Source organism: Musa acuminata, chromosome BXJ3-8, assembly GCF_036884655.1.
Source record: "Musa acuminata AAA Group cultivar baxijiao chromosome BXJ3-8, Cavendish_Baxijiao_AAA, whole genome shotgun sequence".
In the NCBI taxonomy this organism is placed as follows: domain Eukaryota; kingdom Viridiplantae; phylum Streptophyta; class Magnoliopsida; order Zingiberales; family Musaceae; genus Musa; species Musa acuminata.
The window spans coordinates 16,127,747-16,145,285 of record NC_088356.1 but is presented as its reverse complement, the minus strand read 5'-3'; the positions used below and the strand labels follow the sequence as shown (position 1 = coordinate 16,145,285).

The 17,539-nt window shown below is 33.7% G+C and overlaps 1 protein-coding gene across 2 annotated transcripts; it reads left to right on the top strand.

Annotated features, from left to right (window-relative positions):
• Positions 1-10,358: 10,358 nt before the first annotated feature.
• Positions 10,359-14,634, top strand: LOC103974026 (probable E3 ubiquitin-protein ligase RHC1A). 2 transcript variants are annotated; one of them, XM_009388754.3, is made up of 2 exons: positions 10,359-10,501; positions 13,440-14,634. In XM_009388754.3, the coding sequence occupies exon 2, from the start codon at positions 13,520-13,522 to the stop codon at positions 14,471-14,473; it is 954 nt and encodes a 317-aa protein (XP_009387029.1). In that variant the 5' UTR covers positions 10,359-10,501; positions 13,440-13,519; the 3' UTR covers positions 14,474-14,634. The 2 variants fall into 2 exon arrangements, with proteins under 2 accessions (XP_009387029.1, XP_009387030.1); XM_009388755.3 differs by having other exon boundaries at positions 10,372-10,501; positions 13,434-14,634.
• The last annotated feature ends 2,905 nt before the right edge of the window (positions 14,635-17,539 follow it).

Below are 17,539 nucleotides of genomic sequence, written 5' to 3'. Positions count from 1 at the left end.
CTGTGAGAGTGTAATATGATGTAGATACGCAAATTTGAGAGTGTAATATGATGTAGATACGAAATTTTTCGATCAAAATTTAGCTAAAGATTTAAGTAGTACAAGAAGAGACTGCGAGGGACAAGAAGCAGAAAGAACGCGCCGACTAGGGAGTTATGTCATCTCTGCTGTACAAGACTAAATTCCCTCTCAAATTTTCCTTCCCATTAGCATATTATTGTAACTAAGATAATGTTTATTTTATTTATTATTCAAGTTGAGTATCTTCTTTCTACGCTCTCTAGTTTTTCCTTATTTCTTCACGTCAGTGACTATAATAAATAAGAAAAAGGGGTGAATGACCGACCATCTGGGAGAAGGTGATTCATTTAAACGTGAAAAGAAGTAGAAAATAGGAACCAGAATAGGTGAAACATTTTTTTTCCAGTGTTATGTATGTATGTATGTATGTATATATATATACATATACATATATATAAATATATACATATATATATACATACATATACATATATATACATACATATACATATATATATATATACATATACATATATATACATACATATATATATATATACATACATATATATATATATACATATGTATATATATACATATACATATAAATATGTATATATATACATATACATATAAATATATATATATATATATATACATATACATATACATATATACATATATACATACATATATACATACATACATACATATATACATACATATATACATACATACATACATACATACATATACATATATATATATATATATATATATATATATATATATATATATATATATATATATATATATATATATATATATATATATATATATATAGAGAGAGAGAGAGAGAGAGAGAGAGAGAGAGAGAGAGAGAGAGACGAAAAAGAGGCCTTATTTTGACATGTGCAGGATAACTAAGGGGTGCTGTTTCACAATTGGACAAACTCTTAACTAAATCGAAAAGGAAAAAAATGAATTCTTTTTCATAAACATAATTTTGAACAATATGGTAAATGTTGAATGAAATCAAGCTGTTTGATGCTCGTAAAAACAATGCAATACGTGAGGCATGTTTTAAGAAAAAAAAAATCACGTAGCATATTAGCCTTTTAGTTGAAATGAACAGAGTGAATTAAAATTTGAACCATATCGTCTTGGATTTCTACTATCACATTAAAATTTGAATTTTACATAGCATGAATCAATATTCTGATGTATAAAACCCTAACAATTAAAATATGAAAATATCCTAGCATATTAATTTTGTATCTTTTTTTCATATAATCATCGCATAAAATTTTCAGTAGATTCATTAATTGTCTATGCACAACGATGTTTCAACAATAAAATTTTGACAGTAACAAATTTACAAACTGTCATTGGAAAATAATTGAAAGTATAGTCAATTGATAACAAAACAATTACATAATCTATATTGATAAGGGAAAGTAACACGTAAATAGCTCAATGATATCTCAAGATTTGATATCATATCAATACGAATAAAGATATCATTCCTCACATGTTAGTCAAGGACCCTTAACGTTAGTAATCGTGCTATAAACATAATTTTAGATGGTTCAACGTACTAAAGGACAATCTCACTCAAGCTTAGCTCAATTAGAGGTCAAGTTAAACTTCGATTTAATCTAGGGTTGGCTAAACCAAGCTCAGGCTTATGATCGAGCCCAAAGACAAGACATGACTTGATGAGAGTTTTGCTTGATGAGAGGGTAAGTTGCGTAACAATTAAAGAGAAAACCAAGTGGTTGTCAGTTTTAGAAAGAGAGAGTCCTAATCAAGTTAGGACTCTACCCCTCAAAGTAATAAAACAAGGGATCCTATAGCTTCTTTAAGCTATCAAAATTTACGATATAAATGTATCAAAAGCTTTAATCGAGGGAAGAAAAGAGGAATGACGATATAAATGTATCAAACAAGATGAGAAATTTGTTACCATCATCTATTCTTACATATGATATTTAATAGGAAAAATATTTTTATTCAGTAATAACTCGACGAGTGATACTATCATGGGTGCTTGGTTGGTGTAAAAGAGACAAGGCCCCTATGGTCTGCCTATATAAATGAAAGTTGAAAAAGGGATGTTTATGGATTGTGTGCCGTTAAGGAATATTGTATGAGATATTATCCTCTTTTTTAGTTGATATAAAAAGTTATCTTTTATATAGTAATCGAGGATAGATATTTTTTTACTATTTTTATAAGTCCATCTGAAGATTAACTTAAGCATTAAAGGGATTAGGTGAAGAAACCATATTCGATCTCGATCTTCATATAAGTTATCCCCGAAGTATATGAGCATATCTACCTTAGACTTAGAAAAGCTCTAAGGTAGATATGCTCATATACCTTAGAAAAGCATATATACCTTGACGATACTTCACCCTTCTTGCATGCTCAAACCCAAATCACATCGGGCTGATTAGGATGTCATCGATTTTTTTAATATTTTAATACTAGAAGGAGAACCTAAACCTTCAACCTTATGGTTAGCAATCACATGCTCTAACTAACTAAGCTTTTCTAACAAAGTACCCATATGCTAAACTTTATGATCAGGTATTGGCAAAGGGATTCTCCTAGAGTTCCATCTTAAGATACCATACCTTGAACCGAGCTAGAGCAACGAGATATCCTTATTGGTAGGAAGAAGCCCTGCGACCTCTCTAGAGCAACGAAGTTTAAGCACGTTCTGAGGAGATTTCACTTGAACAGGGATATCATGACCCGAGGAGATGTAGTAGTGGAAAGAGTTCCATCCAAAGATTGTTGGATCAATATGACACTAAGAAGGGGGGAGGGCGGGGGGGGGGGGGGGGTGGAGAATTAGTGCGTACTTAAAAATCATGTTGAGTCAAAAATCTTCATATGATAAAAATCATTTTGATAATGTTTAACTTTAAAAACGTTCGTAAGAGTATGCAACTAAAGTAATGAGGAAATAAAGCAGTTTGTTATAAAGGTAATCAGCAAAATAGAAATGCAAACCGATTTATAGTGGTTCAGTCGTCGTGACCTATATCTACTCCCGATTAATCTTCACTCCAGGCCACCGGCTTCCAATATCGATCTTCCTTTAATATGTGTGTTATGATCAAGAATGACACTAAGAGGTGGGGGGGGGGGCGGAAGGGTTGAATTAGTGCAATAGATAAAAATAATAAATTTAATCAATTTCGAAAAACTTCATACGATGAAACTCTTAGTTCGATGAAAATTATTTTAAAAAGACCATTTGACTCGAATAAGTTTGTAAGTGAGTAGAGAGGAGGGGATTGGACAGTTTGCAATGAAGTAAAATAGAATACAGCAAAAGTGAAGTATGCACTAAGAAGCGAATACGCCAATTTTATAGTGGTTCGGTCGTCCAACCTATATTCACTACTGATACCTCCTCCAATGAGGTCATCGGTTTCCACTATTGATCTTTCTTGAAGGGCAAAAATCAATCACCCCTTTATAGAACTTTCACAAGTGTCTCACTCTCCTTTTACAAACTTTCACACTTAGAAACAATAGAGGTGAACTCTCAAATTTTGTAAGCTATTTCACTATAGTTGTATTTTATTAGTTGAGAAGTAAAGGGTATTTATCACTTCTCTATGTTTTATTGGTTTCAGAATTGGAGCAAAAAAGTATCAGATCCCCAGTTTTCGGGGTACTGGCGATACCACCGCCATTATTGGGCTGTACCACTACCTGTAGATTGACATTGGGCGGTATCACCACCTAGTCTGGCGGTACTACCGCCTGACAGAGTCTCGAGCTCTAGCGGTACTACCGCTTGACAACATCAACTATTGATTCTCGGATTTTGATGATGAAACTAATTAATAGTGTTTATCTGATTTGCATTTTGAGTGACATAGGAAGCTTTGATCAGGGAGAGACAATTAAAGTAGGAAGAATCATGTTGGGCCGGAGAGAAACATGTCAGAAGATTAGACGTTGAGCTGAAGGATCGATCGACGTATAGGCAGAAGGCTTTAGGCCATGGGTTTGGGCATCGGGCCAAGAAGAGCAAATATTATGCCAAAGAAATCAGAGTTGCGGAGGTCAACTGGCCGATTGGGCAATAGGCCATAAGAGAGGATGATGTGTCGAATAATCATACGAAGCGTCGATGAACCAATGATATACCGAACTATATTTGATTCAAGTTTTACAATAATTATCTTGATTGAAGTAGGTTTTATGTGTATAGGATTAACTATGATAGCGATCAAAGTATAAAGCAAAATGATCTCATTATAAAGCAGTTAAAATAATTTTTAGATAATTAAAAGAAATTTTTAATTTGGGATTATGGTATCCTAAATCTAAAAATTTTGATTTAATTATTTATGCTGATGTTAACTTTGTAGGATATAGAATAGACACAAAAAAATACCTTTGGACCTTATCAACTCCTAGGTCATGCACTTATTTTTTGGTCTTCCAAAAAGTAAAACTCTATCGTATTATCTATAGTCGAAGCTGAATATGTTGCGTTAGGTGCATGCTATGCATAGGTAATATAGATAAAGAATACTTTAAAAGATTATGGACTTTGTCTAAAAAATATCCCTATAAAATGTGATAATACTAGTGCAGTTTATTTGACAAAGAATCCTATTCAACACTTTACGACTAGGCATATTAACATTAGATATTATTTTATTAGGGATCATATTAACAATTATGATATATCTTTAGATGCCACATGAAATATCAGTTAGTAGATATTTTATTAAACCACAATTTAATTTATTAAAAGAGAATTAAGCATGTTGAATCTTTCAAATGTATGATTAAAGATATTTTGTTATTTGTTCTCATATTATTCTTTATTTTTTATTAAAGAAGATATTTATCCAAATGAATCATGATCTTTCATTTGACTTCTTGGTGTTCATGACTTGAGATTTATTTTGTGTGAATCAATACTTTTTACTATTTATTCTTATATAATTATTTCTTTTTATTAATAATTAAGGAGGAGATTTATCTAAATAAATCATGATATTTTGGTATTCATGGCTTGAAATTTCTTTTGTATGAGTCAAGATCTTTTACTATTTGATCTCCTATGATTGTTTCTTTTTGCTAATGACTAAGAAGGAGATTTATCCAAATGAATTATGATTTTTCAATATTTGAGATTTATTTTATATGACTTCTTTGTATTCATGACTTGTATACTCATTTTGTTGATGATAAATGACAAGAAGTATCTCTTTTTTTTTCTTGATGACAAAGAAGGAGTAGTGATTCATACATAGCTTATGTGTTGAACAAGGAAATTTATGATGCTTTTATAACTTTTTATTAGTAGTGACTCATGCCTAACTTTTGTTAATTATTTTTAAAATTTAAAACTTTATTGAATATTTGTGCTTGCAATGATAATATCAACAATATTGAATTTATCTCAACTTAAATTTAAGACTACTATTTAAGATGTATTATTTTAAATTCAAGTTTATCATATTTTTAAGATCATATAGAGGAGTCTTATTGAGACTCCATCATTAACTAATCTCTCGGTGTCCATAACTTAAACTTATCTTCGATAACATAATATTGGGATCCTTCATATGCAATAATATCAAAGTAATTTTTATTTATACATTATTGGAACATTGATATAAGGGGGAAAATTAGTAACATGATACCATAATATCACTCTCTTTTTTTTTTTTTTTTTATGACGAAGAGGGAGAAGTAATAGCTCATATGTTTTTTATTAATAAAGGTAGAGGAATATTTTTTTTTGTTAACTAAGGGGGAGAAGTGGTGACTCATACATGAACAGAAAGAATCATAATATCTTACTTATGTTTTTTTGTTATGCAAATGGTTAACTTATAGTTATATTTTGATTGATATTACTTAGTGATAATTATTAAAATTTAAAATTTGAAATGATTATAACTTGAAATTATAAATTAATTAAACATTAATTTTTGGGCTTGAATAATGAATTATAATATCAACAACATCAAATTTTTATTAACTTAAATTCAGTATATACATTTAAAAGGATATATGATCATTTAAGTTCAAGTTTATTATAATATTTTAAAATAGCAAATAGATAGGGGAGTCTTGTTAAAACCTCATCATCAATTTGTCATTATAAAAAAGAGAGAGAATATTAAATCCTAAATTTTGATGATAAAATCAATTGATGAGTTTATGGACTAATATGCTTTTGAGATAACTAACAAAGAAAATACTTCGATCATGGACTTGAACTATTAAAAGGAAAAATTGTCGAAGTAAGAGAATCAGATATTGTGCCAAGAAAAATATCATATTAAAAATTGGACGTCGAGCTAAAGGATTGGTTGACATACTGAAAATTAGACACCGTGCTATAAAGGGCAAAATTATCGAAGTAGGAGAATCAAACATTGTGCTAAGAAAAATATCATATTAAAAATTGGATGTCTAACTAAAGGATTGATTGACATACTGAAAATTGGATATAGTGCTATAAGTTTGGGCATTGTATTGGAAGAATTGAGTATTACATCAAAAGATCAAATATCATGAGAAAGTCAAAATATCAATAAATCAGACGATATGTCGAAGAAAAGGACAATGTGTTGATGGTTTGGACGACATGTCAAAATGGCATACAACATACTGAAAGCTTCGTAATTGTGTTGGATATGTGGTTAGATTGTTAAAGTCTTGATCGAGATCTTTTTAGGACAAATTGAGTTGGTATTAGGTCAAAATAATACCAACTTATTAAGAAACTAAATTGAGCCTATTAGAAAGTCAAATCAAAAGCCTAAACTAGGCCTAATTGATGGTACTACCGAGCTCAAGTAATAATATTGCTTGAGTCAATTGAAAAGTACTATTTATGCTTTTTTGGTATTTTCGGTGGTAGTACTGCCCATGCCGACGATAATATCACTACCGCTATGATTCATGGCCTTGTTACAGTGGTAATATCATACAATGCCGACCGTAGTATCGCTAGTACCCTAAAATTTTAGGAATTTAAATTTTTTGCTCCATTTTTAAAGCCTTTTGAGGCTTATAAATACTTCACTTATGCTTGATTGATGGAGCACATATTCCTGAGTATAAATTTATTATAAACTCTCTCTTTGAGCATTGTTTAAGTCTCTTCCTCCTTGAGTTTAGAGGTGATTCTAAGTTGTAGGAGGTGAGAAATCTTATTAAAGAGTGATTGTGGATGTTCTCTCCTAAGTCTGTTAAAGGGAGAAAAGTTGTAATAAGAGTAGTTGATCTTCGCCCATTAGAAAGAAAATCGATAGTGAAATCTGATGGCCTTGAGAGAAGAGGAATGAAGAGTGGACGTAGGTTAGGAAAGATCGAACTATTATAAATTAGTTTGTATTCCTTCTCTTGCTTTAGATTTGTTGTTACTTACTCATTTACTTTACTCGCAACCCTTACTCGCATTTTTGTTTAATCACATTTTCGATACAAATTTATCGATCAAACTTTAAAATCAGTTCAAATTTATTATATCACTAATTCACCCTCTCTCGTTGTGTTATTATAATCCTAACACCTCAATACTAAGTTCCCACTATACAGCAATTGATTTGTAATATTTTTTCTTAAAATATAATTTTTTTATATTGAAAATTTTGCCATAGTGGGTTAATATGTTTGAGGTGAAATCTAATTCCTAATTCAACTAAAAAGTTAGGAACAAAATATAATTAATTATTAATTATTTAATTAAAAAATATAATATTTTTTAATGAAAAATCCTCTCTCATATCCTACTTAAAATAAATAAATCCCCTATTCAACAATAATATGACTAAGGGTTTTGGATATATCAAGAGGGAGAAGGATCTTCGTGGTATCGGTAAGAGAAGTTAATTCTCTACCTCTCTCTTGTTAATTATTTTAAATTTAAATTTTTTTATCTACAATATTACTATTCATTATTTTTTAGAATTAAAAAGATGTTATTCATGTATATTTTTATTATTCATTCATATTCATCATTTTTTTAATTAAACTTATGTTGTTGATGTAAACTATATATATGCATTATTTCTAGTATTTGATGTACCTGATTTTTGTATGATTTTCTAAATAAATGTTCATGATATTCATGTTTTAAGATTCAGATTTATGATAGTGCCCGTCTAAAAATTTTATTTTCTGTTGAAATAATTAAAGAACTTGATTCTAAGGAAGAACTTAATTCTTGTTAAAATGATTTTAGAAAATCTTGTATTACCAGTTTAGAGGTATGTCTAAAGATTTTTTTAGTTGATCAGTCTTAAACTTTTTGTGAATATATATATATATATATATATATATATAATATTGAAGTAAAGGGATTTGTGTTCGGCTAGAATCGAGTTTGATATGAGTCATACTGATCAGTTGGACGGGTCAACCTATCCCAATAAGTCAGTCAACCTAGGTGCAGCTCGATGTGGACCAGTGAATTGTCATGACTAGGCGCAACTTGTAGCACAATGTGATTAGACAAGATGAGGTGCATAGCTGGGCATGACTTGTGGCTTGTAGCTCGCCGAGGCCTAGCCTGATGTGGTCTATAGCTCAAACATGGCTCATTTTAGTCTGTGCTTTGTCGTCATGTGCAATAGTCCAGGCTACGATCACATGCTGTAATTGAACCTAATTAATTTGATCGATTCAAGGTGGTCTTGGGTGATTCGAGTGTAGTCCCCATCAGTTCGAGCTTGTTTAGCCAAAATTGGAATATGTCAAATCCAATTATATTACTTTTAGGGTGTTTCAAAGTTAGTTTTAGATGAAATTGGTATTGGTTCAGTTGAGAACCTATTTTGTTCGAGTCAAGTAGACCCATTATTCAGCTATGGTTTAGGGTGCTTGATCAACGCCATTATGTGATCCCTGACCTATGATGACCATGATATGTTATATGATTTAATTGATATTTGATTGATGATTCACTCTATTTTGGGTATTTATGAAATTGCAATCCAACACGTTTTTGTTGATATGTTTTGCTTTTATTTCTTCTCGTAGCATTAAGTTTGATTCATAGATGGAGACTACATTCATTTACTTGTTAGGCTGTGCTACAAGGAGCCATGAGTCATCCATTTTATGATTCTTAATGCAATCCTATTAGAGCTTGTTTGCTACTTTCTCATATGGTTGTTTGTTTTGAGAAGACATTTCAAATTTTCATTTGAATAATATTACTGGAAGGATGATACCATTTATTGCTAATCTTTGTGACTAACACTAGCTAGTATAAAAATATAGTTTATAAAACACCCCTAATGTTCTCATCAAAATTTTAATGGGTACGAAAGTCGATTGCTATTTCGACAAGCAGTCTAATGACGACACTTAGTTGAATGAAGATTAACCATAATTGGATGCGCGCGAATTCTCAGGTTTCATAGGATATATTATATTAAACTTAATTTAGATCTTCAAATCCAAAAATCACTAAATGAGAAGGGATAGATATACATATTATATACATCAATCAAATCTTTCTAGACTCATTTTGTACGAATCGATGAAATTAGATGATATCAAAATAAAATTTTATCGATTAGACGGTCATCCAAATTACTTTTATTCGATGAAGTCAGTCGAGGAAGAAAAAATATATTTTCTAATACCTAAAATTATATAAAAAAATATATTAATGGTCCATAGAAATTTGTTGTTGATATGACTTAAAAATTGTTACGGTCGATCTCGTCCATAAGATCTTAATTAGTCTAGCTATTAAAGATTTTAATAATATATTATAAAATTTTAATTTCAGGTCTCGAAAAAAATTATTAATTCTTGAAAAGAATTAATAATGATAATAATTGACTACTTAACCTTTCTAAAAAAATCTCATCATCCATATTATTAATTCTTTTTGCTCGGAAGAGGGGATGTTGCGTTGCGTGCGGGTGTCAATATTTGAATGAAAAGAAGATACACCGTCCGTAACCTAACCAGCCAAACTATCTCATGTAGCCACCGGAGGCAGACCCGAATGGGACCCAGCTCGGTTCTACTCATACGTCATACACTTTGGCCGAGTGCCCCGGGATTTTAGATCACCACGGAATCGGGCACCGACTCGGTTGTGATGATCACACATGGCCCGGTATAATCACCACATCGAACGGCCCAGAACTCGATAACGGGTGGTCCATCAACAGGATAACTTTAAGATTCGAATCTTGGTTCCGGCCGCACATCAAGTGACGGGTGAGAGCGGAGACGCGCAACTGTGCGTTAATCACGATCGTCCACGATCCCATCACCTCCATCTGATGATGATGCTGTTGAGCGACCGAAACGTTCATTACTTCCGTCCCCAGTCAACGTATCCTCGTGTCACCGCCCCTGCATTGAGCTTGCCACGCTTCGCCCTTTTGCTAGGTTGGGTGCTGGGGAAAGGCTGGCGTTTGCTTTCTCTCCGTCCTCGTCTCGACGCTTCCTTCCGAAGGTGATCTTTACTCCTCTTCTATCAAAGAATGATGCCCATAAAATGTTGTTTCAGTGGTGGATTCTTTCATTTCTATATGAGCTTTGGTGACATTTCTTTTCTATCTTTCGGTTGCCTTTTGATGCTCTCTCAATTTAGTCGCCGTTTTCGTACTCTTAATTTCTCATCTCCGGTGTATAAATCGAGTCAGTTGTGGCCGTAACCCCACCCTCTGATTTCCCCCTCTTTTTCTTTCTATCTAAAGGAAAGTGAAATCTTATATTTGGAAATAATTCAGTTCTTGTTAGGATTGGAGAGTCCTAATTGAGAGGGACATTCATGTAAAACTTACCTAAGTCGACCTCTATTAAAGAGGTGAAGAACTAGGGTTAGAAGGTTGTTTCTTATAGAAGAATTAGGAGTTGTAAAAGAATAGGAGTTTTGAGCGTGAGTCATATTAGGAGTTGGTTAGAAGTAGGAGTCAGTCTTGAGTAAGAGTCATATTAGGAGTTAGGGTTTAGAATCCCTATAAATAGCCATGTATCCCTCTTCTTTTTATAAGTAATAGATGAATATTTTCTGTAGCCTTTAAGCAGCAACTTGGAGGGAGGAACCCCTATAGAGTTCCAAGGAGGTCGATCCCCTAAAGATATCAACCCCAAGTTTAGAATCTACAAGGGTTCTATCACTTGGTATCAAAGCAGCGTTCTTGGCGTCTCGCTGCCCTTCCACAGCCATCCATCAACCCTCCACAGTCGCCCAAAGCAATTCCCACAATTGCTTAAAAGATCGTCGTCATCTCTACCACCGCAGATCATCTTTTGATCTCCCCGTGAATTACAACAGGTTTTGGTTTCCTACCTTACTGCTCCTGTAATTTAATTATCCTTATTCGAAAATCCAAAAAAAAAAATTTGTTCCAAAATTACTGCATAAACTTTTCGTCGCAAAGTTTTCATCTCTACGACAAAAGATACATTGCAAAATTCCAACCGCATAACATAGATTATTTGATCTTGCTACTACGTTTTTTCTATCCAAATCTCTACGAAATTTTTATGACAGCTTTGACACTTCATAACAGTAGATTTCCCTTTGGTTTTGTCAAAAAATTCTCAATATAAACCATTGATCTTTTACGTCTAATCTGTTATACTTGAAAATCTGTACTGTAAAATTTCAGCCGCATAACACTGCTTGTTTGATCTTGATACTACATTTTTTTTATCCAAATCTCTACGAAATTTTTATGATAGCTTTGACACTTCTTAACAGTGGATTTTCCTTTAGTTTCGTCGAAAAATTCTTAATATAAACTACTGATCTTTTACGTCCAATCTGCTACACTTAAAAATCTGTGATGCAGAAAATTTCAGCCGTATATTGTTGCCTTAACCTATCTATTTGCAATCTTTTTTGAATAAAATTTCTTATACACTTCATAGATCATCTTGGCTTCCATCTAAGATTGATCTATTGAGGAATTCATCTCTAAAAACGATTTTGTGTTGTCGTAAATTTTCGTCGTAAACTGCTGAAATTTTTCGACGAGAATTCTGCTATCACAACTTGCACTAATTTTCTTGCTGTTACTACCAATACAATAGGCGAACCTACCAACAGAAGATGCCACTTGGGAGAACTATGACGACTTGAAGATCAAATTTCCAGAATTCATAAATCGTCAACCTTGAGGACAAGACTGATTTGAAGAGGTCGGGTCTGTTAGGACTTTAGCTAGGAGAGTCCTAATTGAGAGGGACATTCATGTAAAACCTACCTAAGCCGACCCCTATTAAAGAGGTGAAGAGGTCGGCTAGGGTTAGGAGGTTGTTTCTTAGAGAAGAATTAGGAGTTGTAAAGGAATAGGAGTTTTGAGTAGGAGTCCTATTAGGAGTTAGTTAGAAGTAGGAGTCTTGAGTATGAGTCCTATTAGGAGTTAGGGTTTAGAAGCCTTATAAATAGTCATGTATTCCTCCTCTTTTCATAAGCAATAGATGAATATTTTCTGTAGCCTTTAAGCAGCAACTCGGAGGGAGGAACCCCTATAGAGTTCCAAGGATGCCGATCCCCTAAAGAGATCAACCCAAAGTTTAGAATCTGCAAGGGTTCTATCAGTTCTCTTCTTTTCTCTTTAATTTTCTCCCTTAATTTCAGTTAAAAGTATCAGAACTCGTAATTCACATATAAGATCATTATGATGATTTCGCTGTTATTAACACTGTAATTCCCGCAGTTGTATGAAAAGTAGAGATTTGAATTAAAGCCCCATTGATTCCTCCTCTCTGAGAGGATCCAGCCTTTTATTGACTTCATATCACAATCAATTAATTTGAACAAGCATCGGAAGCTAGATCTGCCTCAAGTCTCGTTTCCTATGATCATGAGTCGGTTTCAAAAGGCATTTTCAGGGATTTTCGTGTATTTGAATATTAAATTAGGTTCTTTGTGTTTATTTTGGAGTTGGAGCACGTGAAACTTCTGTATCTGTTACTAAATTTGATAAATTTCAAGTTAGATAAAAATTCCTTGTATTGAATCTAACTGCTTGAAACTGATCCTGATACTCAATTGTATAGCCTGATTTGGGGGACATATGAATTGTTCCTGGATATATATCTCTATTCCCTTATAATCACATTCAATTGGATTTTATACAGAGTCATGGTGCAGAAGATCACATATTTTCATAACTTTTCTTTTTCTTGTTTATATTATCTTAACATGTTAATTGTGGCAATTGAGTGGCTTCTCTTTGATTTTATCTTTGGAGTTCATATCCGAATGCGAACATATGTTTTGTATTCATCAGATTGAAGTTAGTGCACTCATATAAACTAAATTTGAACAGATTTTTCTTACAGTACACAAGAACTTGATTGATTATGTAGATAGTGATGATTTTTTGATTAATTTTTACATGGCTATTCCATTACAACATTGATATTGGAAGGTGCAGAAGAACTGCAGTTTGATGTGGGGCTATAAACTTTGGCAATATAGCTCTTCAAGTTTATAGTGGTCTGAAGTTGAAGGAAAATGTCAAGAGCAAATACACACTGGTGTTACATTTGCAGGCAAACAGTTCTGCCACTCGGAAGGGACATGATCTGTCCCAACTGTGACAGAGGCTTTGTGCAAGATTTGAATGAGCTAGATGGCAGCATGAACACTTTTGATTACTTTGGAGTGGATTATAGAGGCAACCGTAATGACCAGTTTGGAATTATTGATGCCTTGTCTGCCTTGATTAGGCAACAAATGGAAGGAAGAAGCCACGAGTTTGATTTACATGGTAGACCCAGTGTTCCCATGGAGAATGGATTGGGATTTGGACTTGAGCGATTGCTGCTTTTGCCTTGGCAGCTTCCTGTTAATATAACCGAGAACAGAGGGATTGAGATTATTTTCAATGGCGGTGCTGGAGTTGGGATGAGACATGCGAACATAGGGAACTATGCTCGTGGATCTGGATTCAATGACCTCATCGAACAGCTTATCAGAAATGATGGCCATGGCCCACCACCTGCTTCACAATCAGCCATTGATGCAATGCCCACTGTCAAGATAAACCAGAGACATCTTCGAGGTGATTCACACTGTCCAGTTTGCAAAGAAAAATTTGAGTTGGGTACTGAAGCACGGGAACTGCCATGTAAGCATTTATATCACTCAGACTGCATTATTCCTTGGTTAGTCCGACACAATTCTTGCCCAGTTTGTCGCCATAGGTTGCCATCTCAGGAATCCAGTCAAAATAACCATGTGCGAAGTAGAAATCAGTATCTTGGTGGTGGTACAAGAAGTAATGGTAATGGTAATAGCGAAAATGGTGAAAGCCAAGCTAGGAGAAATCTTTTCTCCTTTCTATGGCCATATTATACTTCAAACACTGCTAACTCTAGCTCAAATGAGTCAAGTAGGAGTAGTTCCACTGCCGTGCATGAAGATATCAACCAGATGCATTATACTGGATGGCCCTTTGATTATTAAGATCTTACCTAAATATTTAGTTGTTATCACTGAACTCGTTCTAGATCTTGTTTTTTTTTTTCTTTTATCATCTTTCGACCCCTTATGTAGTGTGTTTGTGGCTTATACTTTTGTGAATGGCTCTATTATGAATTAATGTGAATATAAGTGTTGTGCTGTAATTGTCTAATTTTCTTTCATTTCCATTGTTTAGTGTTGTGACATCTGTAACTTGTATTGTGTGATGTGATTTTTCTTTTTATGAATGTCTCCATCATGATATTCATGCCAACAAAACTGAAACTGGATAACTGTAAGAAGTGTTGTTAGAGGTTATTCAGCTATTAAGTTGGTGCTTAAAACCATTAATAAAGGAGAAAAGACATAAAAAACATGTAGACGATCGATTTTGCAAAGCCTATCAGGAATCTTGCACCACATAATTCATTACAGCATTGGTTTTTCTGTGGAATTCTCTAATAGGTTATTTCTTTTGAAATTTTATGGTCGAAGTTCAGATTGCTATTTATCTTTCCTAATTGCATAGTGCAGTTATAATGTTTGATATCACAATATGTCAGATTACAATCTTCATTTGAGGTGTTATTGGTGTACTTAAACGTCTGGATTTTAAGCCAGAGAATATGATATGCATTTTCTGAGCAAGCATCATCTTACAGTTGAATCGATCATTTCCTTTTTATCAGAAATATTGGTAAGCTGTATTTGTTAAAGCTGGTGGACAAAAGTGAGATCTGTAGATTGAGGCTTTTGTCAAAGTCACTGAATCCAAAGCGAAGCCATGGTGAATATATCCATTGGAGTCCAAGTTTTGTTGCTTTGAGCATTATTCTATGTTGCTGAATGTTGAAGTTGCTATCAGGTTAAAAGTTCAATTTTCACTCATTCTTGTGCTTCTCTGTTATTCCTGTTGATAATGTTCCCAGGTAACATGTAGGTATATTGTATGAACGCTTTTTAACGTCTATCATTTTCACTAGGTTTTTTGAATTTTTTGTATTTTCATGTTAATGTTTCATTATAGTTCTCTTTGTTGCACAAAATATATAAAAAAGGAAAAAGGTTCTGCAGAAGTCTTTACATATTCATTTTAATGCATGTGTCTGGATTGTGGGAATCAATTTCTACTTTTTCACTTTCTCATCTGGCTTTTGCAAATGGCTCAAAATCCGTGGTAGTTTGGATCGTTATAAAGATGGTTCTTTTTAGACCCTGTGCATTCCATTTCTTGCCTTACAGCTTGCTCCTTGCGACTTGTTGTCGTTGTGGCTTAACTTCTGGCATTATCTATGCATTGGTGGTATCTTTAGATGTGTTGGATGTTAATTTAGTTTGGTGACATGTAAAAGAACAGAATTTTTCATCAGAGGTGATTAGAGAAGCGACATGGGGGCCGTTTGGAACCCTTTTATGGTGTCAGTGGAACTCAAATTTACCCTTTTTATTATTATATATTTTGCAACTATGATAGTGGTCCCAGCGATCCTCTGGTGGTCGTCAACATGAAGATGATGATGGTTAGTATTCTTCCTTGGGAGGATCTCACGTATTTTTATACAAGTTCAGCAAGATCCTTTGTTCATCAAGGACATCGACACGCATTTTTCACTATCAGAATTTCTTTCTTTTGGTTAAGATTAGCAGCAGGCAATATTCCTAAATAATGATTGATAGATAATTGCAAGCAAGTTTCATTATTTTGGGTTCGAGAATGTCCTATGGATACATTGGTTCACTGTTGAATTCTGTGAATACGTTCAAACAGATTCATGTCAGGGAGTCCCTTCCCTCTCCCTAAAAGAAAAAAAAACTCATGATTCTAATATTTTTGGTTAGTAAGTCAATAACTTATTTCTATTAATATATATCAACATAAACTCTTAAATACAATATGAATATCCACTTTAATCTCTCAAATATCTAATACAATACAAATATGATGCAAATGTTTTGTTAGTTGATGATTTAAAACATAACCTCTTGAGTATTAGTCAATTATGTGATAAAGGATATATTGTCAAATTCAAATCTAACTTGTATCATTGAAAAACATACAAAAACACATCTATGATTGCATTAAAACAGAATAACGTATACACCATTGACATCAATGATCTTTGCAATGAAATGTGTTTCTTGGTTTTGAATGAGGATACTTGGCTTTGGCATAGGAGATTAGGTCATGCTAGCATGAAACTAATCACTCAAATATCATCCAACGAACTTGTACGAGGAATTCCTCATATCAAGTTCATCAAAGATAATGTGTGTGATGCTTATTAATTAGGAAAACTGTTGAATCTCGTATTTTGATGATGAAACCACTTGATATGTGTTTATGTTTTAATCTGCATTTTGAGTGACGCAGGATGCTCCGATCAGGATGAGACAATTAAAGCAGGAAAAATCATGTTATGCCGGAGGAACATGTCAGAAGATTGGACGTTGGGCCGGTGGATCGGTCGACATATCGACAGAAGGCTTCGGGTCGTGGACTCGGGCATCGGGCCAAGAAGAGTGGGTATTGTGCCAAGGATATTGGAGTTGCGGAGTCAACTAGCCAATTGGGCAATAGGCCGTAGGAGAGGACGATGCACCGAAGAATCGGACGAAGCGTCGAGGGACCAATGACATGCCGGACAACTTGGTTAATTGCTTAGGATTAATTGTCTCGATCGAAGTGTTGTTTTACATGTGCAGGATTAACTACGATGAAAGTAAGACATGCAGCAGGAGTTGCGCCGGAGTCAAGACTATGATCACGTTGGGGGTTTGAGAATTCGATGGAAGTTCGGACGGTCATCAAAGGTTCTGTAGGAACAAATCTGAGAAGTTCAGGAGCTTGCCAAAGAAGCTCCTCGGAACTTGCCAAGTGGATCATCGCAAGTCTAGGAGTTTGCCGGAAGTCTGCAGGAGCATCACCGATGGTTCATCGGATGATTGACGAAAGCTCGCCCGAAGAAATGATTGATGGACCGGAGCAAGTTGCAGTAAATATCTTAAGAAATTCGTAGTTAGCAAGATGATTAAGTTAGAAATGGGAGGTGATCCCATTAACTTAATCTT